Below are 27,852 nucleotides of genomic sequence, written 5' to 3' on the forward strand. Positions count from 1 at the left end.
ACTGTACATGCAGTTATGTGTATGTGTACTGTAATGTTTCTAACAAGCAGAGGAACATCCGTGTGTGTGTGTGTGTGTGTGTGTGTGTGTGTGTGTGTGTGTGTAAGAGTATACAGAGATGTAGGTAAAAACCTTCCTGGCTATTTTCACAGTAAATATAAGATTCTACTTATTTTTCTTCATTTTTTTTCTTAAAAAAATTGCTTGGGAAGGCATACTGGTCCAGACAATTAACTTGGGCCAGTATGCCAGTATTCCTGTATATATACAGGGCCTTCTTGGTACATTTCCTACATTATCAAATTGTGGAGCTACCTACCAAATGACTTTTACCAAACACCATCATTACATCTTTATACAGAGGCTAAAGATTAGCTAAAGTATTTGGCATTTAATGGCATATTCTCATTGGAATAGGATTTGCATTACTGTATTGCCTTATTTTTATGCTTTAAATTTTATTTAAATTGTTGTAGGTTTTCCCTAAAAGAATGTTTAAAAATTAAAGAATTACCTTACTCTCCAAAAGTAAAAGATTAAGTAATCATTTCTTCACAATCCCTTTGCCAAACTTTACATAGTACATTAGTTTTTAATGTTATTAAAATTTTTTATTGAAAATAACATAAGAGAACAGGGTTTTAAGTTTCTTATAGCAACCTCCCTCAAAGACAATACTCTTCAAATGTTTTGACCAGTTATCACCATCCACCTTCTGGCAGATGGGTTTTTTAATCCAAAGTAGATGAAATGCATTGGGTTGGAGAAGGAAGACTAAGAATCATTCTGAAAGGGACCCACATGGATCTTGCAGTGTGTTTTTTTGGATCAGGAGACTGGATTTAAATTCCTGAAATTATATTCCTTAAATTGGGAAGACAGTTAAAATGACTGAACAGGGAAAGTTGGGTAGGGATACCAGATTTTGCAGAATTATATGGGCTTTCTTAAATTTTATTTGAGTATTTTTATTTCCGTTCTTCCAGTGTATGTTGTTCAATCATATATCATGGCAAAGAAAATGGGTGGCCATTGAAGCAGTGATTAGACCATGATTATAATACTAGATAGTAAACACAACAGGCCACTTCCTGCTGCAGTATTATGCTTCCAAGGCACCGAGGAATCCCAGACTGGGTTAAAATTAAAAGGCAGTGATGTGAGCTGAGTGTGTGCTTAAAGAATTTATAGTATGCTATGTGGAAGACTAATATTTCCTAGGCAGGAAACTGGTATCAACAGCTTAGCACTTCAGTACAGGTAGAGAAAAGAATGAGTTATGATTCTGTTACCTTACCCCTTTTTACAGGCTGAAGAAACTGATAATCTTCAGCTGTCTATTGAATAAAAGGGCTAGATGGGAAGACAAGCCTCCAGTCCAAGATCTAGCTCACTGTCCTGAACAATTTGGGGATCGTTGTTTGCTTTATGACATTATATGTTCTATCTTACACTAATGCCAGGTACGGTTTCCCCAAGAATGTCCTTTACTTCATTTACAGCCAGAAGGCAAAGAACAACACCTTTTCTAAACAAGCCCAATACATCCAGTTCAACCTATTATATGGCTAAGATTGGCAAGGGCACCTCCACGAACAGGACAAGACTGGATAGACAGTGGCACAGAAGAAAATGGTATCAAAAATAAAAAAGGAGAGGATTACAAACACACGAAATGTGCAGTGTCCACAATAGAAGTGAGCTACTTTGTTTTTCTTCTCTTGGATTCAGTCAGCCTGGATCCAGATATTTGAATACAAGTAGGGAAATTGTGCTGGTTTTGTCCATAAAGAAGAACAAAAGCCATGAGAATCTGAAAGGCATTCTTGCTTAGCATCCACATTCAATCAGAAATGACTCAAGTGCTTTGATGCAGGATGGTCCTGCATCAAATGCAGGATTGTCCTGATTGCGATTCCTTCTAATCATAGTCAAGAATGGTTTTGATGGAGGACACAGTCCTGAAAATAAGTGGCCTTCAGGAGTAGGATCCTTGCTCTTGATTTTTTATTTATTTATTTGTTTTGCAGAAAGTTTTGGTGTTCCTGAAACGCCTCTGCTGTACTACAACCAACTTCATATTGAAATGAGACTTTGTTCACTCACAATCCATCAAGGCTTTTGTTAACCATAAACAAAGTAGATTGGTGCAATCCTTAAAAAGAAGGGCAAATTGCCAGAATGATAAAAACACCCTGGTTAATACTCCAGCAGGGATCCTAATATAACTCAAAAGTTCCTCTCTAGAGCACATTTGCCATTGGAGCAGCATAAAATCTTCTGGCAACTGGTCCGGTCCTCAGACCTATAGATTTTCTCCTGGTTGATACTGGGGCTCTGTTGATGTGAAGTAATCCTCCAGGAAAGCTTGGAGGTATTCAAAGGTTGGCCTTTCCTCAGGATCCTTTCTCCAGCACTGGCACATCAGATCATGTAGAGATTCTGGGCACTCTGGTGGACAGGGCATCCGATAGCCTCGTTCCACTTGATCTAGGACTTCCCGATTCACCATGCCTATGACACACAAGAAAAGGGGAAAGAAAGAGACAAAAGAAGAAGAAAGAGAGAGAAATATGTTTAATGTAATTGGTACGACAGTGAAAATACTTGCAAATTGTTCCTGGTTTCACATTTTTGTTCTCCTTTATTTTGTTGGAATCAAATAGTATACTCTCCAATCAAAACATACAGAGGCATTCCTAATTAGTCATATTGGCACTCTATGTCTGTTGCATGCTATCTGATAAGTGTTTTAGCCTGATCATAACCCATCCAAAGTTGAGAGGGTGAAGAGCTGGAGATATGAGGTTTAGTTGCCACTGCCTGTATTTGCATAGTATTCTGACCAAGGCTTATTAAGACACTAACAAACACGTTAGTCCCCAACCCCCTTTTTTATTTCAACAGCCGTGAATTTTATTCATTCACAGCCCGTAATGAGTCTCAAACAGTTTGGAAGTCTGCCAAAGTCCTTCAGGATAAGTCTGATAAGCATGCACCTTTATCATCCTTGAAATGCTCCCAACAACTAAATTTCCAATTAGTTATACAAGGCCAAATGGAGCACAAATTCAACACAGAGCTTCAGGTTTAAACCGCCCAGTACGAACAAAGATGCTTCCTACAAAGGTTCCTGTCCCTTTGCCCCTCCTTTATGTCTTATGGGAGGGCCAATTACCTCCAAGCCTTTTGTCTTAACTAAACTTGTCTTCTGGCAGCTCTGCGCATGCGTGCATGGGGAACAGGCTCCCCTTGTTCCTCTGCCTCACTGCTGTCAGATTCTAGAGGCTCCGGAGTTAGCATATAACTCCCAGGTGGCCCTGGCCCCATCTCTGTATCAAATGCAGGACCCTCGTACGAGTCCTTCCCAGACTCCCGGACTGGCCCATGTTCCTTCCCACTGTCAGACTCTGCTGCCATCTCCGCAGGCTGTCAGTGGACCACAACACATGGATTGGTCTTCATCACTTATGGCTTGTAGGGCCCCCACTTTCAACGGGAAAGAAATGTAGTCTGAGCCAATAGCTAAGTATGGCCAGCCATACTCTAGCCTCCTCCTTCATGAATTATCTGGTTTTACTCAGATTGTATTCCTTCATTAGATTTTTATCCCATAGGAACTCATGGCAGATGGAAATAGTTCCCTACAGATGTTTTTGAAGCTCTTGGCACCTACACCAAAAGTGAACACACACTTACCGGGATATGGTACTCGACCTTTGGTAGCAAGTTCTGTCAAGAGTATTCCAAAGGACCAAACATCTGACTTGATAGTGAACCGACCATACAGAGCAGCTTCTGGGGCAGTCCATTTGATGGGAAATTTAGCACCTAAGCACGGAAACAGAAATGTAAATTAAAAGGTTGAAAACTCTCATTCAGGTTTTCTTGTCTAGGGACCACAAAAAGAAGGGACAAATGGAGGTGAATTACATTCATATGTGCTGCCATGTCTACCAACTACTTTTTATCATTCATCCACTGTAAGCAATACCATAGTAATTTGAAACATACCTAATTATGCATTTTGTTGGCAAATGAACCTCTTACTAGTATCTGCTGAGCAAGAGGATGCCTACATTCTACTGATACTACCTTCTTCCCCCCTGAAGCAGATGGTATTTTTTTACCTGAACAGGTTAAAGAGTCATCATACCTTGTCTTGCTGTGTATTCATTGTCCTCAATCAGTCGTGCCAGTCCAAAGTCAGCTACTTTGCATACCAGGTTCTCCCCCACAAGGATGTTGGCAGCTCGGAGATCTCTGTGAACGTAGTTCATCCTTTCCACGTAGGCCATGCCAGAGGCAATCTAACATTATTCCAAAGGTAAATTAAAGTCTGAGGTAGCTTAAAATAATGTTTTTGTTCCACACATTTTACTCCTTAAAGCATTCGTCAAATCATCAAGCCTTATTTACTTCATATCAAGGGAAAGTCTGGGTTATAGTCATTTGTATAGTCTTGTATGATGGTGATCTTAAAATATCAGCCTACATAATAGTTAATGATGAGGCTGACTGCTGCAGACTAAATAGCTTACTTGGAAGCACTCAGAATTTCATGAGTTTGCAGAAGATACTTATCTAAGTCAATTACGATTATGTAACTATATCTGCACAACAAATAAAGCTTAATTAATGTTAATGCTTCTTTGTGATTTGGCCTGATGCACAAGCTATTTGGTTAATTTATAATTTAATATATCTTGCAATTTTTTTAAAAAAAATGGATTACTTCAATAAGCAGGTTATGTTATGCAGCCAACATATATTTTCCCCTGGCCTGACTCACTTCAAATTACAAGAAGAAGAATCTTCTGATGTGAATGTATTTATTAAAATGGCTATATTTCATTTTATATAAATAAATCTTAGATAAGATGCAATCAAGTAAAACTAGACAAAACAACAACATAGCTCCAACAAATCCAGTGTATTAAAACTCCTATCACTGAGATCCAAAAGTTTGAGGAAACAATAATTTTTCCTTGATACACTTCTTCCTAATGGTAGAGCTTAATGTTTGCGCAGCTGTCACAAGAGGTGCCCCAAATATGGTGATTCCAAACAGAGTGCTCTATATTTTTATTCACATATTTATGGATAAGCTCCTCATGTCCATATTCAAATAGGAAGAGCACAGAAACAGTAGATTGCTTTCTATATCAGTTCAGAACCTACCTTCCAAATGCTGAGTCATGATATAGGTGTGGAAAAAGATGCACTAAGTTATCTGCAGCCTATGCAAAGCTTTCTGCACTCACCTGTGCAGCCATGTCCACCAGCTGGGGCAGTCTCAGATACTTGCCCATCTCTCCCTTCAAAAAATCCAGGAGACTTCCTACAAGAGAACATAGAGTTGTCAAGAAATTCACATAGTGGGAAATCACAAAGCCATTAAGCTTTCTAAAACCCTTCACTATTTTCACTTGTAAATTGGAGTGTCATTTTCTACTCCTTGAGTTTTGTTATGACACCTTAAGCAAGAACTGAGTTGTGCACTGCCTATGTGCCAAGCGATCACACTTCAGTGCTTGCTAAACAGCATATGAATTCATTCAACTCCAACTTACAACATTACATCTTTAGTTGTGTAAATGCATTTTTAGCAGTCAGCTTCATGTTTCGCATGCTATTGTATTCAGTAACACAGAAATTATAAATATAGCTAGGAGAAGTTATGTTTTCCTTCCAGTTTCACATTTCTCCTCTCTCTCTCTCTCTCTCTCTCTCTCCCTCCCTCCCTCCCCTCTCCCCCCTCCCTCCCTCTCTCTCTCCCTCCCTCCGTTTTGCCTATTTCAGTTTGAAGGAGAAGAAAACATACAGAGCAGGGGTGTCAAACTGGTGGCCCTCAGGCCAAATGAGTTACACACAGGCCACGCCCATCCCACCTCCACGAATGGGAAAAACATTGTGAAAGATCACGTAACAGCAACGTGACACCACAAGTTTGACACCTGTGATATAGAGAAATAGAAAGAACAAATAATAGCAAATGCAAGCACCTTTGCACATATACTCTGTTACAATGTAAATTGGCTCTTCTGAAACCACAGCATACAACTGCACCAATTTTTCATGGCGCAATTTCTTCATGACCTGAGCCTCCTGTAGAAATGCTTCTGGAGACATTGTCCCGGGCTTTAGAGTCTTGATTGCCACCCTGGTGGTACCATTCCAGGTCCCTGGAGAAGAAACAGAATTAGTTTTCTCAACGAGAAGCATGACTTGTACAAGCCTAGTTTGTCAGGTACCAATCTCTTCAGATATTAAAACATGTAAACTACCATATATTAAGCCACAATCATGAGGAGCCATGGTGGCGCAGTGGTTAGAATGCAGTACTGCAGGCTAACTCACTGCTCACTCCAGGAGTTCGATTCTGAGTGCCTCAGGGTTGACTCACTCTTCCATCCTTCTGAGGATAGTAAAATGAGGACCCAGATTGTTGGGAGCAATATGCTGACTCTGTAAATCACTTAGAGCTATAAAGCACTATGAAGCAGTATATAAGTCTAAGTGCTATTGCTATTGCACATCCAAGTACAGATAAAGAATTGATGCAGAATACAATTACTGTCAAAAGCAATAATCTTGTGAATTTGATGATAAATGTTTTGCTTCCAAAACTCCCACAATTTCAGAAAGAAGTAGAGTCAAAATGTAACAGAAATGAATGTCAAGGTAATTTTAAATTTTGTATCCCTCTCCTAGCAAGTTGGAACTGCAGGTAGAGTTCTGATTCCACATGCAGTTCTGTGATATAAATGGAAAAGCCAAAACAGTCCTCCAGTCTGGTATCAAACAGGATCAACCCTCTTAATTAAAATGATTAAGAGATCCTCTTGGATCTGTTTCCTCAGAAATCTTACACAATGGCTCTCAAGATAGCAGAATGCTCAGCTCATCCATACTGAACCAACTTGTAACTAGACTTTCTGTATCTTGCCTGAGAATATTCGTAATATTAATACTCTATGCAAATTGAAAGGTAATAGTATTTAGAAGATGGACAATATCTGTTTGAGATGTGGAGTTTGGTCCCACTATCCTTGTTATTATCTTCATTTCCATGGATTTCAATGAGTCTGCTCAAAGGATTACATTTGGAAACAATCTTTCATATTTGATAATTGTGTGTTTGAATACTCTTGTTTTTGTTCGTTGTTTATTGATTTGCATGTCACCTCAGTCACTGAAGTGACTCTAAGCACCTTACATGTTTGGATTAATATAGCCATTGAATAATGAAATAGTAAGCAGCAGTTAATGCATGTTTAGTACAAGATCCCACATTCATTTGTTGCAAGTCCACCAGCTGATATCATATTACAGTACTAAAACAACTGTTATAACTGACCTTAAACCTTTTGCTATAGCAAGTCATAAAACAATGCAGCTGATTCCTTAGAAACTCAACGAACACCTCCAAAGTCATAGGACAGTCAAAAGTGAAAAGTTTGCTCTAAGTGCTTTTCCATGCCTGAAAATACATTTTCAGAAATGCACCGTTCATCAGATAAAATGATTGTGTTTCTTCTTGGAAATTCTTACCCATCCAGACTTCTCCAAAGCAGCCTTGTCCAAGTTTGACCTCTAGCCGCAAAGATTCCCGGGGGATTTCCCAAGCATCTTTTGCCAAGCCCTGTGTCTGAGGCTTGCTGGTTGGACAAACATTAGTAAGACGGTGGCACAGACCATCAGCATGTTCTATGAAAGAATAAAATCAGAACATAAGAACACCTATGAGGACCCATGGGGAGCAATATACTAACATTGTAAACTGCTTAGAGAGAGCTGTAAAGGGATATATAAGTCTGTGAAGGGGTATATAAGTCTAAGTGCTATTGCTATTTATTTATTTTAAACCAGCCTTATCTCTATTTTAAGTTTCCATTACTTGACTGGAATTATTATATTTACTCTAATTCATGTTTCAATATAGGATGCTTGGCAAACAAGTGAGCCCCAATTCAGAGCAGCTTAGGCACCTCTGACTGAATATCTCCTATAGGTTGTCCTCTTTTAGTAACCACAGTTGGAACCAACAGCTTGGCCATTAAATGAAGCAGTTGTGAAACATCAAAATTTTATGATCTTTCTTCAATTTTCCTTTGCTTTACTAACTGCAGATTGGTTCCTTTTTATCACTGTTGTACCTGTAAATAGTCTCTAGATAAGTCACTAAATGAGAACTATACGTTGGTTTAGACATTACTCTACTTGCAAACGTTTGAGTTATGAACTTTCACTCATGCAAATAAATCCCTCTGTAACTCTTGGAAGTTGGGCAAAGGTACACTATAACTAAAGGGACGCGGTGGCTCAGTGGCTAAGATACTGAGCTTGTCGATCAGAAAGGTCGGCAGTTTGGCAGTTTGAATCCCTAGCACCGCGTAATGGAGTGAGCTCCCGTTACTTGTCCCAGCTTCTGCCAACCTAGGAATTTGAAAGCATGTAAAAATGCAAGTAGAAAAATAGGGACCCCTTTGGTGGGAAGGTAACAGCATTCCGTGCACCGTCAGCATTTAGTCATGCCAACCACATGACCACGGAGACGTCTTCAGACAGTGCTGGCTCTTCGGATTTGTAACGGAGATGAACACTGCCCCCTAGAGCCAGAAACGACTAGCACATATGTGCAAGGGGAACCTTTACCTTTACACTATAACTAACTCTTCCCATCTTCTCCTGATTTCTGCTGACATATTGGTTGCTGATCTTCATGCATGCCGTTTGTTGTTTAGTTGTGTAGTGATTGTGTGTGGGATCTATTGTAGTGATTGTGAATGTTTGGAATTAAGTGCAAGAGTGATTTTTATGCTTGTTTGGATTTATGAATAAAGCAGATTTATGAATAGCATTTTGGAACGTAGCCTGTTTGCCAGTAGAGGAATGTCTATACATTGAATATATATTATTCAGTGTATCACTATATTAATCACAAAATGCATACTTTATTTTCTTTTCAAGAGCAATGAACAGAAATCTTATATTGCTTGCAGTGACAGTTCAAAGTAGAAAAGGCATGCACTGCCAGCATTAGAACAATTAAATTTGGATCCAACGATGCAATCTTTTATTGTTCATTTTATATTTAAAACTTGGTTACTTGATGGAATGTCTTTCAAATATAGTCCAAATATATTCACTCTTTTCCTTATTCTGAGGTATTTTGGATAGAGATCCTTGCAGAAAATAGAGCCCTCATTAGAAGCTGAAATGACACTTACTGGAATAATAAGCCACTAATTGCTGAAGGCTGCTGAACTGTGTACGGGATGTGATATAAAAGCCACCATTGTCCAGTTTGCGAATTTTGTAGTGCTTCACATTGAGGCCCTTGGCATTGTCAAAATCTGAGACAGAGAGGCAGTAGGCACCTGTTAAAAAAAGTGAGATCTATTTCAGTCTATAATTTTAAAGATAATCTGCAATCAATATTTATTAAGACTGATTAACCCAAGATGACAAGGCTATATTTTGTATCTAAGTATGTGTGCATTTTCCTTCCTTCCTTCCTTCCTAAAAAAATTATCAATCCTGGAGAAAAAACACTAATCTCCAAATAACTCAAGGCTTCACATCAAAGCATACATGCAATTAGGTCATATGTTTTATATATATTACATGTCTGTATACAATGCAAGCTGCTGATTCCATGTCACAATGCCATTTTAGAATAGGGAAAATACTGAATGCATACATAAGCAAATCTGTCAAAGCAGAATGTCTTGATCCCAGTTATATAAAAGCAGATATTAATACTACAGTCACCAGGATAGCAGCTTCACAGTAGGATTAAGATCTGGGGAAGGGGCAGAAGGGACATTGTTGAAGAAAGCAACCTAGAAACCCCATCCGATCTAATTATGGCCTGCAGATGAATCAGTCTTCATTCTGATCCTATCAAACCTCACCAGCTAATTTGTATGGGGTTGACAGTGAAGGCCTTGATGACAGGTCTTTGCTACAACTCTTAAGCGGAAGATATCTATAGGGAAAACCACTTTCTCCTTTGCTGTTAGTTCAGTGCTCCAATTAAATGGGAAAAGTGCTGCTCTATTAATATGACTGTGGTATCAGTTTTAGCGTATTACACAAAATTCAGAATTCTAAAAGGTTTGTAAAACCTATACAATTCTGAATTAGATCCTTGTTTCCTCAATGATTTGTACTGTCATCTCAAAATCTAGCCGTGAGCAACACCTTGACCACAATTAATAATGCGATCTAAATTATTAACATTGAAATGCTTAGAAACACTTTTAAAGGTCTCAGAAATAATTAGTAAAACAGATTTCTAATACTGCTGTTTAGCATTTATAAATAATTTTTTAATGGGCAAAATCTTTTTATTCATATCATACCAACACTCGTATTCTGTGACCTCTTTTGTAAAAGGATATTTAATATCCATTTTGAATAATTTTCATTGGGAATTTGGATTAAATACAGAGTTAGGCATATTTTATTTTTTATCTATAAGACAAAACACTCATGGATACCTTTGAGTCCTATAACTAGCTTGTCTGGATCCAACTCACTGTAAATGAATAATTTCAGGCAAATGAATGGTTTGAAGATTCTATGTTGAATGTTGTATGATCTCGTGTGCCAAATCAACATCAGCTACAAACAATACTTGATTTTAAAAAACACTCAGACCAAAAGCTGAGATTCCCATCAGTCTGAAATTTGTGCCACCGTTATTATTTTTCTCTGAAAATTCATATGTGAGACCATGATATACATGCACACTTTACAATTCCAGGTGTGTTTCACTATTGGAAAAATGCAATATATGGATAATGCTAAGTCAGCTCTGTGCTTGTGCAGCTTTTGTGGCTAGTACATGCACATTGTTTGTTGCTGTTTTTTTTACTCACAAACACAGTCTCTATAACCTGTTTCATAAATGTAACAAACACTCCTTGACAGGGCAGAAAGAGAAACCAGAGTTTCCTGTTGCTATTAGTTACCCAGCTATTTCCCCATACAATGACCTAGTTTCTACAGTATTTTTTTTTACAAAAAAGAGAAGTACAGGATTGAAGTCTCTGTTTACTTTTAAATCCCATCCAGTTCTCCACCCTTCACACCAGTATACAAGAGGGAGATAGAGAGGATGTAGTCCCCTTGACAGAACCAACTGCATGTATTGTAGATAGAATGGACAAGCAGGGACAATAAGTATGCTATTAACATAAGAAACGGCATACCTCTGGTGATTACTGCCTGCCATTATATTGTATGTCAGGCACGAAAAAAGACCCTTGGAGAGACAATACATGCTCCAAGACCCCAAGTCTGAAATCTTCCTCTACTCTACTTCTGTCTACATTTAAAAACAAGTTTAACTATTATTTACATAGCTGCAATAGTTTATCATTCTTAAACTAAGATAACCCATATTAGCTGCTGCAGATAATTGCTTTTCATTGTCTCAGGCACATGGCATAATTAGAAAGAGAGAAGAGAGATCCATGGGGTTCCTTTGCCTCATACTTCAAAGCTAACAATTCTAGTTACTGCAGTCTGAAAATATTACATTTTCTGCTTTAAAATGACAGGAAGCTCTGGGAGCTGCAAAATGTGTAATGTAAACACAGGCATTAATACAAGTTTTAAAAGACAAAGAATCCAAATGCTTCCTCATCTCTAGAAAACAACAGGAAACTGCGAGCTCCCCCAGTGTGTATGATGTGGACACATCCATGCTGAGTTCCTGCATAATTAAATATTTTTAAAATGTTAATTACAACCCATGACCTCTAAGAAGTCGCCAATTTTTAGGATAAATGAGAGATAATCCCCAGTTTGAATATAGTGGAGGGTAGGTGAAGAGTGTGGTTTAGCCCTTAGAAGTTTGGGAAACATCCTTCTACAGGCAGAGAGAGAATCCTATTTGTCTCCACTGAAGTGGAAGACTGAGTTTCTAATACATTCTCCTGTAAGTATCCTTTTCTTTCCCAATGATTATTACCTTTTGTGGTCTCACTCTCTCTTGCCAGAAAAGTCCCTCGGGGATTCTCTGGATTGAGCAGTAATCGTTCAGATTCTCGGCGGGTTATCTTGCCAAAATACCACCTGCAATAGTAGAATACAGATAAATGTAGTGAGATCCCATTTAAATCACTGCAAACATTTCTGCAGATATGTCTGCAATATTTTCTCCTATAAATATGTAGCCTCCAAAAATAATGTTAGTCAACAGAAAAGAATGCTAGTATTTTCCAGCTACATTCTAAGTAGCAAAAATCTAGATTGGCAATGATTAAAAAATCTCATTAGATTTAAGCCCCTTCAAAACATTGCATCATCTGAAAGCAAGATTAATAACAATGTCAGGTTTTGAGAATTTACACATTTTAAATTATTTTAATTTAACGTGGAAGAATATTAAATGCTACTTTGGGATGGGTTTTAGGATGGATTAACATTACAGAATTTCTATGAGCTCATATTGCCAAAGTTTATAAGATTCTAAGATCTCTGAATTCAAGTAGAAGATAGCATGAAAACACTGAACTGGTCCCGCTCATTAAATATTCTTATTCTTGAAAAGCTGATACATTAGAGTTCCTTTTTTATATGTATATTAGGAATCCTTTTCTTTGATAGGTTCAGGTTCCAGCTGCAGTTTTTCAAATATATTTTAATCTGATCTAATCACTTTGTACTGTGCACTTCAATGTTTACATTAAGCTCTAAACCTTCCAGTTGGTGTCAGAAGCATTAAATGAGAAAGCAGTAAACGCCAAAGTGCTATAAAATATAATAACCTAGTAGAAGAAGCCATTCTGCTGCTCTGAAATTAACCATCCATAAATACAGCCAGATGAAAGGCAATAATAATGCAAAATCAAGACTGTCTATCTCACTGGTACAAGATGCTATGATGATGGCCATTGATTTAGATGACTACAAAAAGAAACTAAATCAATTTATTATGTGTATCAGCAGGTAGTCTCTCTTCAGGCAGCATGTCATTAAATGCGGAGGCAACACCATTCCGTTGAAAGAAGGAAGCACATATGAAGATCTCAAAGAAGCATATATGAAGATCTCTCTTCCAATCATTAAAGCAACTACATCTTCTTTCAGACTCTGCATATATCTGCATTGGAAGCTACCCCCAGTCGCCAAGTGTCTAGGATTCCTCCAGTTCAGCATTCAAGATTCTCCCTATACAAAACGTTAGTAATGAAATAAAAAACAAAGCACAATTTTCCAGAATCTCTTCAATCTTAGACCTGAAGGGAGAGACCAATAATATATATCAGTTTCCTATAGCTTGTAAAAGTTCCCTAGATTAATATGCCTACTGATTTGCTATTGAGGACCCAGATTTTTGGAGGCAATATGCTGACTCTGTAAACTGCTTCAAGGGGGCTGTAAAGTCTAAGTGCTATTGCTATTTATTTGCAAAGCTGACCTAACAAAGTCAGCTTGGAACTCTCCTTCTATGGAGTGTCTTCCCATCACAAATAAGATCAACAGTCTCATTTCTGATATTGAGAAGGTTATATGGTTTTTATAGTTTTTAACAAATGAGTAGAGAATATACCTGAGATGAAGGATGGCTTAAGCTGTCTGATAAATTTGCACCTTAGTAAATGCCAGAAAAATGCTAAAGTTCTTGATTATTGCTATTTTCTTTTATATCTGAAGTGAATCTAAATGTGGGAACTCATCCACTTGAAACACAATGTGTTTTCGGCAACTAAATATTCTTTCTACCATCTGTAAACATACCATTTGACACTGAATGTTATCTAGAGAATATACATATTTGTGAACTAGCCGAAAGTCACATACTCGGGAATTCTGTTTAAGAGAATTACGAGATGATTTGACGGTTGCCCTCAAAAGGTTATAACTACAACGATTTTGCCAATAATATCTGGCAAAAGACTTAGCATAATTCTTTTCAATCTATTTATAATATTTTAATTACTCTTCTGCTTGGATGGAATCTGAAGGTGCGACGTAGTTACTGGGGATGTAGCCTTTCAGGCCAGTTGTGAGGGAGTGAGCCAGCCACCAATCACCTTCCCTGGAAAACACAAAGCAAAATAAGACATCAATGAGATTACATTGATCAAATTACCTTCTCTATCTATCATTATTACTAGTTTTCCAAAAATATTTTGCTTCCGTTCCTTCTACCCATTGGCTTAGGCCAAATCTCTATTTGGGGGCACATTCTGTATTAGATGTTGGCCAGAAAACTTCATGAAAGCTCAGACCTCCAGCAGTATTTTCAATCCTGGTGTCCTCTAGAAGTGTGGAGCCTAATTCTAGAATTTTCAACCCAGCATGACCTTTGGCTAGAGTTCTGGGAATTGCAATCCCAAGATATCTCAAAAGTAGCACATTGTTAAGAGAAGAAAGAAAAGTTCCCTAACAGTCTTGGTTCTTTTCTCGCAATAGTTACACTGTGCTCCTTTGAATTTGTAGAAAATACAAGAAAAGGAGATACAACAAAATTTGGCAGAATTATTTATGGAGATTGCCAAAGCAAAATGATTTTTTACATTCACTGTGATTCAGATTTGCTGGGAAGCAATTCAGATTTCCAGCATGGATCCTTGAGGCCAAACACATTCCTATAAATGAAACAGGAATTTATTTTTCAAAATTATTTTTGGAACAAGGCACAGATTGTGGTTTAGCCATCCATTCAATTTCCTACATCTTCAAACAATACCACACAGTTTTCCATGCCATAAATGGATTATTATAACCTTTTTCATTTATGCTTTGGGACATATTCATATTTAAATATGCATTGCATACATATGAAAATTAATTTGGATGGAATGAGGGGTAAGAATATGCAGAACTGACACAGAATAGAAACAGAAACTCCCACAGCCTATTTTGCAGGATACCCATTGTCCATCAAACACTATTTTTCAGAAAGCGTCAATGAATGCCTGCTCTAAGTAACAAAGCTCATGGAAGAAATGCATCATCATCATCATCATCATCATTATTATTATTATTATTATTATTATTATTATTATTATTATTATGGTTGGTCACACAGTCAGCCAGATGTTTAGACTGGAATTGGTATTTGATTAGTCTGGTTAAGTGACAAACCAACACAAGGTCCTTTTAAATAAGGTGTTTCCTTACTTAAAAGGGAAGGGTCAACGCCCTGTTGAAAATACCTTTGCAGCCCTTTGAATTTGAACCAGATCTGGTTGCTGAAGGAAGCATTGGAAGTCCATGAAAGCAGAGGTAGGATCAGGAAGGAAATAGGCATACAAACATAAGAAGAAACATTGTGATAATAAAAAGGGCAGGCACAGCCAAAGCAAAGTTTAAATGTGCAGCATCTTAAAGCAGCCGCCAATGATTTAGGCCGCTTGCACAGCTTGGGAATTACGGTAATCCCACTCCTTTGGAGAGACCCCAGTGGAGAGAGAGGCTGCCATGGAATAGCATTAAGAACCTAATATTATCACTCATTCCAGAGATGGTATTCAGCAGGTTCTGACCAGTTCCTGGAGATCTGCTAGCGGAAATTTTGAGTAGTTCAGAGAACCAGCAAATACCAGCTCTGACTGGCCCTGCTCTCTTCTATTCTCTGCCTCTTGAGTCCCAGCTGATTGGCTGGGTCTTCTTTGTTGTCCTGCACAGGAGAATGGAGCTGGAAAGCAGGTTAGTGGTGGTGGGGGGGAGTGAATGGGGATTTTGCAGTATCCTTCCCCTGCCATGCCCACCAAGCCATGCCCTACCAAGCCATGCCCACAGAACCAGTAGTAAAAAATTTTTTTGAATCCCACCACTGACTCATTTGTGCCGTTCAAAAAAGAGGAGAGAAAAGCTGGGGAGAAACTCAGAGATAGTCTTTGACCACAACTGAGCCCAAAATTTATGTTGCGGAGCGAGACAGTTGTTCAGTGGGTTCTGCCCCATCTTACGACTTTTTTGCCACAGTATCACCGCAATTGTTAAGTTGGTAACATGGTTGTTTAGGGAATCTGGCTCTCCCATTGACTTTGCTTGCCAGAAGGCCGCAAAAGGTGACCCCTTCCTCCTCCCCCAGGGCACTGCAACCACCCTAAACATGAACTGGTTGCCAAGCGTCCCAATTTTGATCATGTGACCATGAGGAAGCTGCAATGGTTGTAAGTGTGAAAAATGGTCATAAGCGGCACTTTTTTTCAGTGCCACTGTAACTTCAGATGGTCTCTGAACGAACTGTTGTAAGTTGAGGACTACCCTTATGCTGGAGAAGAGGAAACAAGCATGCTTACCCAGAAACCATACAAACAAACGCCTCTAAATGGATAAACTTAAAAAAATCAGCCTTCCTCTGTCTGGGCCCCTCCTAATGTGCTGACTAAAGAATTCAAGGAGTTTAAAGTTCACACATCCGAAGAGCCACAAAGGCTAGGAAGAAGAAAATAGGGAAGGCAATCTGCTTCATACATGTGTTTGTAGCTGAGTTAACACAACGATGCCGTCTTCCACAATGCTATTCGTTAGGCAGGGTATAAAAGAAAAGAAATACGAAATCAATTCATTTTATGTATTTCAAGGGTGATATCATAAGGCATTCACTTAAGACCATTTAGAGATGGGGAGCTAGTTGTGAGGTGGTATACAGGGAGTCCTCGACTCATGACCACAATTGAGCCCAAAATTTCTGTTGCTAAACAAGATAGTTGTTAAGTGAGTTGTGCTCCATTTTACGACATTTCTGGCCATAGTTGTTAAGTGATTCACTGCTGTTGTTAAGTGAATCTGATTTCCCCCATTTACTTTGCTTGTCAGAAGCCAGCTGGGACGGTTACAAATGGTGACCCCTCCCATGACCCCGGAACTCTCCAACTGTTTTAAATACGCCCAAATTTTAATCACATGATCATGGGGATCAGAGGTGGTATTCAGCAGGTTCTGACCAGTTCTGGAGAACCGGTAGCGGAAATTTTGAGTAGTTCGGAGAACTGGTAAATACCACCTCTAGTTGGCCCCATCCCATCTATTCGCTGCCTCCTGAGTCTCAGCTGATTAGAGTCCCAGCTGACTGGCTGGGTCTTCTTTTGTTGCCCTGCGCAGGAGAACGGAGCTGGAAAGCAGGTTTGTGGGATGGGGAGGGAATGGGGATTTTACAGTATCCTTTACAGTAGCCACGCCTACCAAGCCACGCCACACCCACCGAACCCGTAGTAAAAAAAATGGAAGTCCACCACTGATGGGGATGCTGCAATAGTTGTAAGTGTGAAAAACAGTCATAACTCATTTTTTTCAGTGCCGTTGTAACTTCACAGTAATTCAAGAGCTACCTGTATTCCTTTCCTCTTGGAAGGAATTTTCTTCCTACAAAGATATTTTACAAGTATTGGAATGATTATTATTATTTACGGTTTATATTTTTCAACCTTGTCTGCTGATTACTGTGTTTTGTTGGGCTTTATTTTGATTTCTCCTGGGTTATCTAACCTCTGAAAAATAGTGATTTCTTAGTAGACTAAACGCAGAAGTTATCAATATCTGTATTATTAACAGCTCATACCATCCCTTAAGGCGTAACGTTGTTTTCACACATGGAAATCCAGTAGCTGTAATGTCCAGTCCTTAGAGAAACAGGTTAACAAATTTAGAATGGGAGAGACCTTAAAGGCCATTTCTTCTTTCTGCTAGTGAAAGTATCGCATTAAATAAAATTTGCAATGCATCTTAGAAAGCATTCGGGTAAAAAAAAAAAGACTGCAAATTTCTTGGCCTTGAGATGAGCACAACAAAATCCCATTAAAAGAATTCAGTATCTGATTTGCACTTCAGACCCAGTAAAAGCGAAGCAAAATGAGAAAACTTTAAATATCTAGAAGAGCTTCAGCAAGAACTTGCTATGCTTCTAAAAGTGAACTAGGTCAAAGGCGAGGAACGAGGCCAGGATCCCCTCCAGGGCTTCATTCTGCTCCTAGCTCTTCGTCACCCAGCCAACAAGCATTCACAGAATGTCCAGGTGTCTGGGAATAGCCCTATCATGCAGAATTGCCCCGAGACAGCCACTAGCATAAAGGCACTGGTGCAAATATTCAGTCTAATCCTCCACAGATCCCTGGAAACCACAATATTGGCTTCTAAATTCAAATTTCTCTGAGGTTTCCAAAGTCTTGGGAAGTTTACTGACTGTATCGGTGTAAATCCACCCAGTTTTGCTCTTAAAATGTGTTCTAGGAAGAATTGCAGAACGTTTTAGAGACTTCCCACCCCCCATGTTTTCCCCTAGTGTTCGTCTGGTGCAAACTAAATAGCAGCTGGAAAGTATGTACTATGTTGCTTAACACTGATTGCAGAATTATATGCAGCTGCTGTATAGTTATTGTGATATTTTAAACCAGGCCTGTCAAACTGGCAGCCATCTCATGCAGGCCACGCCCACCCTGGCTCCACAAAGGCAAAAAACATTGCAATACCTCACGATACGTCACATGGTGTAACTGAGTTTGACACCCGTGTTTTAAATCAAACTTAACAAATTTAATCCTGGTCGATACCAGGGTCAACATAACAATTAACAGAAATGTATGGGTCCTTTTCTTCTACAGATGGCGTATTAGCCTTTATTACATTGGCAGTGAGCTATCATTGTTTTGCTTTATTTTTGTTTGTTTCATGTTTTATTAATTCTTCCAGGAAGGGGAGGAGGTAACTGACTGGGGAAAGCCTATTAATAAGACAGCAAAAAGTTGCTATTATGCATTACATACTAACATGCTGTGACTGAAGTAGGGAGATTTTAAAAAGGAAGAGGCAAATTTGAGGGGGAATGTCAGCTACCTTGCAGAGATGTTCTGCTATTTGAGATGTCAGAATTTAGAAGGATCCCCATGCAAAGAATCTAAAAGAAGGTTCTGGATGCCAATTAGGATGGATCCTTGCTTGATATAGGAAGCGCAATGTTAAAGCATTCATGAGAACTACTCCATTCTGCTCAGTCCTGTCCTCTCTGTGTTGATCCTTTATTTAAGAAGTCTTTTATCTGGAAATGTCAGGAAGAGGAAAACAACAGGTAGGAAAGCTACAGTTCTCTTAGTGGCCATTCAAAGTTACTACATCACTGAAAAAAATGAGTTATGACAGTTTTTCTGTTCTGACCCAAACCTTGTTCCAAGAAAACAAACACGAAACAGAGGTAACAGCAAAACCTTTTAGTGATTCTTTACGAATTCCATTCCTTCACGGTTAAAAGGCTGTTTCAAACTAATTGTCTCTGATAAAAATGAGTCTTGCCAAGATTGTGCAAGGCTGCCAAGAATACTAGATAAAGTTACTAAGAAATATTTCAAACACAAAGAGTCTCCAAACACCAACCAAGATATTCCGAACATCCACAAGGCTTGAGTGCAAAAACTTTTTTGCTTCCTGCAAAGAACTCCGGTTTCTCAGCTGGCTTTTATCTCTTAAGGGAGGGGCCATTAACTTGCAGCCTTACTCCTGAGTCGCCCATGCTACTGCAACTGCTCTTTCCTTCGAGCAGCCCTGCGCGCACTGGGCACAGGCTCCTCGGGGGCCTCTTCATCACTGCTGCCAGCCTCCACAATCTCCCAAGGCAGCATTCCACTCCCTGATGGTCCTGGCCCCATCACACGCAGGCCCTCAGCCCTCCACATCTGCTGCTGGCGAACCACAATATTTTCACACTTATAACCATTGCAGCATCCCCACCATCAGAACCCAGATGCTTGGCAACTGGTTCATATTTATGACCGTTATAGTGTCCTGGGGTCATGTGATCCCTTATATGACCGCCTCATAAGCAAAGTCAATGGGGAAGCCAGATTCACTTAACAACTGTGTTACTAATTTAAGAACTGCAGTGATTCACTTAACAAGAAACATCATAAAATGGGGCTAAATTCACTTAGTAAATGTCTCACTTAGCAATAGAAATTTGGGGCTCAATTGTGGTCATAATTTGAGGACTACCTATATCATGCACAATGGAGTTCTGTTCCTCTCCTTTACTCCTCTCTCCCTACTTTTGATATATTTTGGAATACTGATTAGCTGAACACACACACAATAACACAATAGTCATTCAAATATGATAACATTGAAAAATATCCCAAGAGGAAACAGAAGAAGCATAGGGTTTTTTTAAAAGAAGTAATTCTGGATGAAACAACAGATTTCTCTGAGTTATTATAACTATTGTGAGGTGATGGCCACAATGGGAACAAAGGCTTTTCATCATAATCCGTAGAGTAACATTGCTTTAAAAACTTTTATTTTCATATTGGGAGAAATACATGAACTTATCTTTTTTTCCTACAAACTAAATTTAAAAAAAACATAGCATTGCCCCAATTATCAGAGGACTAACCATCATGATGCTGAAATGACAAAGTATGGGCTTTGATGCCAAATGCAAGTGCTGCCCTTTTGTACTTGTATTGTGATGATTGATGGAAAGATTTAAGGGGTAGAGTTTGTGTCACAATGTCACAACAGATTTGGTCACTTGATCTCTCACTCTGACATCTATGCTTATTATAGAAAATTAACCCTAAGAACTATTTCTCCCTGAAAGGCCAGAGGAAAAAAGGATGGTCTTAATGTGCAATTAAAAAGCAACAGCAGCAAAAAAAAAACACACCACTTGTTATGACATACTATATAACACCATTTTGAATTTTCCAATTAAGGCAGCAAAATATTTTAAACTACTTTTGGCAAAATACTGAAAACACAGTGCTAAAAGCAGATGTTCACGCTCCAAGAACCCTGGACATCAATGCAACAGCTGCTAACAAAGACTATTTTAAGTTATTTCTGTAGAATAACTAGAACGTCCAGTTGATGGCAGCATCTAACGGATCTTGATGCTACATTGGCCACCAGGATGCATTTCATTTCTACTTTTATCCTTATTGGGAATCGTCAAGATATTATACTGCGGGTTCAAACTTTCTACTGGAAATTGAACTTACAGACCATCACACTTTTAGATAACTATATCTAGTGCTTTAGATTTAGGACATATCCAGATTCTGGTGCTCAATAGTTGTAGAAGGAATATCTACAAGTCTTCAGAACAGCTTTTGTTAAACTCCCAGAACAGCATAGGATTTTGAAAAAACCCAAGTTTGGACTGGTTGGTTTTGGATTCAGAACCTACCAGAATTCAGACCACTAAGTCTATAATCTAGACTGGGAAATTGGACAGCCATCCTAAAAGAAGACAAAGGCAAGTACCTTTGTACTGTTGCCAAGAAAATACCACATAGGTGTTCACATAGTCTCTTTTGAGACGTTTTGATTCATGGTCATCATTTTTTACACAGAGGCTTGGTAAAAATTCAGCTAGCCATTGAAAGGTACGGTTTAAGATTACAGAATGGATGGAAGGTGGGAGTTGCATATTTGCAATATCCTTCAAGTGCAAAGTCATAGGGCCATGATGACAAAGTGGATGTGCTCATGTGACAAAACAGAGAGCTCCCAAGCCTGCAAAATCGTACATAAGCTGCATGCTCAGAGTACCAATAGTCAAGAGAATGTACCAATTGAACTTTCATCCTCAAATGACATGGTGCTTAGACAATAAATGTTAGCTATATCCTCACAACCATGTGCTGATCAGTTTCCTCTAGTCTAGTGTCCTCCAGATATGCTGGTTGAACATCTATGGCAGGCCTTTCAAACTGGCGGCCTACAGGCCGGATGCATCACTTGCAGGTCATGCCCACAAAGGCAAAAAAAAACAACACGTCATGATACATCATATGTCACATGACACAATCGAGTTTGACAACCATGATATATGGGAATTAAAGTCCAACATTGCTATGCCAACAAAAGAAGAAGAATCTTTGTTTGTAATAATCACATATTGCTGTTTCCTACATTTTCTTATAGTAGAAATTTAACTTAAGGAAAGACCTACTCAGCTATTATGAATATTTCAAATATAATTGACTTTCTCCACCTTATTGAAAGCAGCATCTGTGGAGACCTTTAAGCTGATGTTGTTTACATTTCTACTTAAACATTTAATTTACTGTTAAACAGATTGCCTTGTTAATCATGCCAAAATTCAATTTATGCTCTCAGCCCCATTGTATAGCTCAATACCTGCTCCTATGGGAAAAAAGACTTGTTGGGAAGGTATAGCAAAACAGTCCAGTATGCCCAGAGAAACTCATCTATTAAAGGAAGTTGTCAATTTTTTTTTCTCTTTCCATACACAGGCTTTCAAAGCTGAAGCCCATGAAAATTCTTAAAATTGGGGCAGAAGTAGGAGGAACTGAATCAGAGATTCAGAATAGTATTCACTTGAGAAGAAAAGCTGAAGATGATTCCCTACATATTAGAAACGGAGATGTCCTCCCTCTGGTCGTGGCATATCAGTGTCTGTCTGATTTTCCCATAGGGAGAAACTAATTTTTATACTTTTTATAAAAAGAAAGGTTTTCTTCTAACATAATATTTAGGGAATATATCAAAAGATCGGAAACTTCTAAGAACAAGTGTGCAAGATAACATCACTTAGGAGAAGGAGATATGGAAAAGATAACTTTACCTAAATGAACCGGCAAGGCCTAGATTCAAAGCTCTTTTCAGATGTAATAGAGGTTAGATGCCTGTGAGTCAGTTACATCCTTTCTGGGCATAACCCACTTTGCGGGGTTTCCCTGGGGATAAAATTGGTAGAATGAAAAGAAAAACATTCAACTTGTCTTGAGATCTCAAAGGAAGGATGGAGACACAAATGGGATGAATAAAATAAGTTTTGCAGAAGGTATAATCAAACCCATCTCGGGAAACAGTATAGGAACAAAGATTCAATAAAATATTGGGGATATAATCAGATAATGCCTTCAAACACAGGAAACGTTACAGCAAAGATTATAGTCTTTGCAAATACAGTAGTCCCTTGGTACTCAACCGCTTTGAAACTCATTGTATTTTATACTCAACATATTTTGATGTGAACGTTTTATCCTAGTGTAGGAAGTTAGCACCCACCTAGAAAAATGAAATATCCTAAAAAATATTAAAAAGGCAGAATATTTCCCCTAAAAGAGAAGTAGAAACTCAGAAGCAGAAACTCATCTCAGAAGCAGAAGCTCACCCCCCCACCTTTGTTAATGGGTGGGCCATTAAGGCCTGGCCAGAATATTCTACATAACAAAGGCCTCTACCAACCTCACCACCTGGCCTGGGAATATTGCATCAGCCAGCACTCAGTGTTGTCAGTGTTGGCTACCTTGTGACTCACTACATTATTCCTTGTGGGAAAATATTGTTTGATACTCATCATTTTTGGTACTCATCACACCTCACGGAACCAATTAATGATGAGTACCGAGGTAACACTGTACTTCAAGCATTCTCACATAAAAGACAATAAACGTTTACTTTCTGGTTCTTCAGATAGCCCCATTAGAATTACTGAGTTTCAAATACAGAAACGTGGTTTCAGAAGAATAGAAGCCTCTTGCTATTTAAAGCAATTTGATCCTGAAAACAGTTTATCTTTTTGAGATGATATCCTTTTGGACTTCTTCAATTCAGCAGAGGATGGACTTTGTCTTTTCCAAATTTTACTAGACAATCTGAACTACACTTTCCAGAATTTTCTACCAGCACTGGAATCTTATGGAATCACAGAACTTAATAAAATACAGGGCTGAACTCAGGCACGTATGCAGCTCTCACTACACTTACATGTCAGCTCAGAAAGATATTTGTAGCAGGCAAAGTAGAATCACTGAGGCATGAAATAATATATGTTATATACTGTAGATATGGTATGATCGCAGAAAAACTGCCTAGCTACCAAACATTTTCCATAACATGGCAATATTTTCAGATAAAAGTCTCAATGTATAGATAGCAGCACTGACAAAAACATTTGAGATGATGTTTTGTCATAATACTGTATATCAGCTACCACTTATAGACTATCAGGTGCTTTTCTAAGATCTCCTCCTAGTTCCCTTAATTTAAGCTAAATAACATGGAAGTAGAAAAAAGAGCTGAAAAACAAATGAGGCAATGGTAAGCAAAGGAAAATTCTAAGCATCAGGAAACTCCCCAAATTTCAGCCGCTCTAACATGATAGGAAAATATTTCTCGGAAGACATTGTGACATGGAATAAAGGTAAGGTAAATGAGGAAGAGGAGAGGATGATAGAACTGTCTTCAACTATCTATTTTGTTTTGAACTCATAATCTGTTTCCAATCTGGTAACTACCATATGTAGAATATGGAAAATTTCCTGCCAATAACTACTTTTCCTTCCATTTCAGTGGAATGACTTAATAAGACGACATACGAATCTCTATTTTGAAACTAATTGGATAATTTACATGGACAGCTGGCTGTGGTTCGGCTTAACCTTTATTCTACTTTCTTAAGAATGAGGGAGCTAATGGGATGCCATTTCTTTTGAAATATGGATGTTCCTATAGAAGACAATATATCTAGTTTAGGGTGGAACTGTGATGTTGTTGTTGGTCTTTGAGCTTGGTTGCTTGCTTCAGGCGCTTTATTACCCACCCACCCCCCAAAAAACATAATCAGTTTGAGTAAGTGGCTCTTTGCTTCCCTCTTTACACAGAGTACCTTGCCCTGAGCATGTTAGTGGAGCTGTGGTTTGCTCCTTGGTGGACTTTGATTGGGGAATTATTTTCTGCTTGATTGTTTATCGGGTATTAATCCCTGCTTATCTGGATGTTGGCTGCTAGAGAGGATGTGATGTGATCTTTTTGTTTCCTTCTTAGCTTTTTTATTGTATTTTTAATTGTGTGCAAATATGGTTTATCTGTCTGTTGGTGGCTGATTTGTCTAAATGCCAAACTTCCACGAATTCCCTATTGTTTTTTCATTTAGCTTAGTCTAGGATGTTCACAGTTTTTCAGTTGAAACTGTGTTGAGTGTATAAGTCTAAATCAAACTGAAAAGTTTTCTAAGTATATTCATTGCACTAATAAGAACACAAATCAACTCTCAAAATTGAGAAATATCAGCCTTGCCAAATTTCCAGAGGTTTGGAATGTCAACTTCTTTAAAAGCTAGGTACTGATTATAATGGAGGTATAATAGAGAATTGTTTTTGTTGTTGAAATAATCCTATGACAACAGTTATTGTTTTTAAAAGAAGCAAATATTATTATCTCTTATCAAATCATGTAATCACAGAGACTTTAAAATGTTTTCCACTCCTTTACCTACATCTGCTTAAGTCCTGGGGTTAACTATAACATAGTGATGAAATCTTGCTGCTCCTTCAACACAATGTGCCAATGGAATGTGCTTTTTCTTATGGAAATTTCCTCCCTCTGCAATACATTGCTAGGCAGAAGGCCAAGCACCATAGCCATCCAAGAAATTGCAGTTCATTACTGCCACAATATCACTGTGAGAACCCAGCATTTATCTGCAGTTCCAACAGTGAAGTGATATTGGATAGTGTCAACTATATGGCTTAACATTAATTTCCCTCCTACAGGCTTCACAACAATGCTGTTTAAAGGAAAACTCATTTTCTTGTGATGGCTGTTTTCTTCTCGGCATTATTTATATTAGCAGTAGTGTATCAACTGTATTTCATTACATTTAATCCAAGTGTGTGTGTGTGTGGGGGGGGGGGGAAACCACACAATTAAAAAAATCTGTAAAACTTTCCAGTGAAAACTGCTGCTGTTTTTTAAATAAAAGAAAACGAAGGCTTAGCAAATTAACAGTGATGTTTACATTCGAAGATTGAGAGGACCGCAAAATGCAATATTTGCCCAGTAGCTTGAGAAGATTGGCTGGAAAAAGCCAAATGGCTCCCATAGTTCACTTTTGAGGGACTCATCAATAGGAAGACAGCTAAATGATCAGACTAGTCAGCCATTTATTGTAAGAGATCTCGTGTAACTTCCTGAGAGATCAATAGAAACTATATCTCCTTTATGCCTATCTCAATGGTGCTTAAACTTAGTTACAATTTTGATTTAGATTGCATGAATGGCATTTATAGGGAAGACTGTTGACCCACATATCAAACATTTAATACAGCTGCCCTCCAAAACTCAGAAACTTTAATTCCCTACAGATATTTTCCATTTGGAAGCTACAAATATTCATATGTTATGCAGAAGCATCCGAAATATCTCTGAAAACTGGAGAAAACAATAGTTGCTCACTGGTGTTAAAAAACAGATCTTGTTTTTTTTAAAAAAACAACAACACACCACCTCTGCATGTTTTAACCATCTAACTGGAATCAACTAGTTTCTTCCACACTATGATATTGTGCACACACTCATTGGAACTTTCTATTTGTTCTGACTTCATATGTTCCTGACCTGAGTTCTTAATGGGATCGAACATTCCTCTTACGTTCAGATGAACCTTCAGAAATGAAGAAGCTTCTTGGATGAGAAGTGGAACATTTTCAAAGAAAAAAAAAAACTAAGGAAGTCCAGTTGCGTTTTGGAAAAAGCATCTTTGGGACAACCATGACCTGAATGTTTGAGAATCTCCACAGACATTCAGATGAACTTTTTCCAACCAATGTAAGCAAGAAATATTCAGAAATTTATTTTATTTGTACCATCCATATATGTATTGCAAAAGTCATAGTTGTATTTTTTTTAAAAATACAATTCCTGATTTATTACTATTTCAGAATGGTAATGCTGCAAGAGAAACTATATCTGGGAACTTGTTATGGCCTTGACATTGTTGGCTATTAAAATGTTTTTCTTCAATCTTAAGAAATACCATAATAAAAAAACAAAAAAAGAACGCCAAGGCCATGTAAAAGTCAAGATTTATATTTCTGGTTGGGACAATCAGCATATTTTCTTAATAATAATTTAAAAAACCTCTTCAGCCTCCACACTTAAAAAGCTGCAATAGACATCTTATCAGGTGTGTGTGTGTGTGTGTGTGTGTGTGTGTGTGTGTGTGTGTGTAGGCAGTATTTTTTTTTCCTTCTGTGGTGTACTACATGGCTGTACACTAAATTTATACATAGAAAGCATGCAGCTGGGTCAGTGGGAAGAACCTCAATAGACGAAAAAGCAGGTGTTTGTCAGGAAAAAGATAAGCACTAATACTTTCATTCCCTGGGGAAAAATGCAAAAATAGCACTTTTTATTTGGCTTCTTTTTAACCAATTATTTGGTTACAGAGCATGCAGATGTTGATAGCACCAAATAAGGAAGTAAAAATAGGAAAGGGGCAAATGAAATTATATAGTATGTAACATGGACTTGGAAGTGTTTTCATCTTGGTGATCTTTGCTAGCTAGCTTGAATAACAACACAAGAAGTATGCTCCCTCCCTCCTTTCACTGACATACAGGTAGACCTCAAGTTACAACAGTAATGCTCGTTACGGTCATAAGTTGTGATGGATGTAAATCAGGTCACCCACATGATCAACCTGATTATATCATTTTTGTGGTGGTCTTTAAGCAACCGCCATAGTCATTAAACAATATTGTGGTCATTAAATGAACTCATGGTTTGCTATGGTCTGGTTTTGCCAAAAAACAAAAGTAAATGCTGGTTTTCGAGAAACCATTGTAAAACACAGTCCTATCCCTGTGGGATGCTAACAGTGGCCATAAATGCATGCCAGTCATGTGAAAATGAGGGGGCCAGTCATTGGAATTTCAAATCTGGGTCATAAGTAACCCCAGAGAGGTCCATTATAACTCTGGATGGTCACTAAAGAGACTGGCTATAAGTCAAGGACTACCTGTACATCAAAACCCAACCTGTAGGTTCTACTCCATCCTGTTAACATTGCTTAATAATGCACACATTCAGAGAGAGCCTAACAATGCAGTCAGGAAAGTAGATGCAGCCTGATGCTTC

The 27,852-nt window shown here is 38.3% G+C and overlaps 1 protein-coding gene across 2 annotated transcripts in view; it reads right to left on the reverse strand.

Moving 5' to 3' along the window:
• Positions 1-589: 589 nt before the first annotated feature.
• Positions 590-27,852, reverse strand: part of SRC (SRC proto-oncogene, non-receptor tyrosine kinase) — an 82,932-nt gene continuing 55,669 nt past the window's right edge. For both annotated transcript variants that reach the window (XM_026697569.2, XM_026697568.2), the window contains 9 exons: positions 13,961-14,059; positions 11,987-12,090; positions 9,234-9,383; positions 7,555-7,710; positions 6,006-6,185; positions 5,265-5,341; positions 4,157-4,310; positions 3,700-3,831; positions 590-2,514 (listed from right to left, as the gene is read on the reverse strand). In XM_026697569.2, coding sequence (XP_026553354.1) covers positions 2,306-2,514; positions 3,700-3,831; positions 4,157-4,310; positions 5,265-5,341; positions 6,006-6,185; positions 7,555-7,710; positions 9,234-9,383; positions 11,987-12,090; positions 13,961-14,059 — 1,261 coding nt within the window. In that variant the 3' untranslated portion in view covers positions 590-2,305. The remainder of the gene's footprint in view (positions 2,515-3,699; positions 3,832-4,156; positions 4,311-5,264; positions 5,342-6,005; positions 6,186-7,554; positions 7,711-9,233; positions 9,384-11,986; positions 12,091-13,960; positions 14,060-27,852) is intronic.

Source organism: Pseudonaja textilis, chromosome 3 (assembly GCF_049901715.1).
Source record: "Pseudonaja textilis isolate UNSWEBS1 chromosome 3, rPseTex1.2, whole genome shotgun sequence".
NCBI classification, from domain to species: domain Eukaryota; kingdom Metazoa; phylum Chordata; class Lepidosauria; order Squamata; family Elapidae; genus Pseudonaja; species Pseudonaja textilis.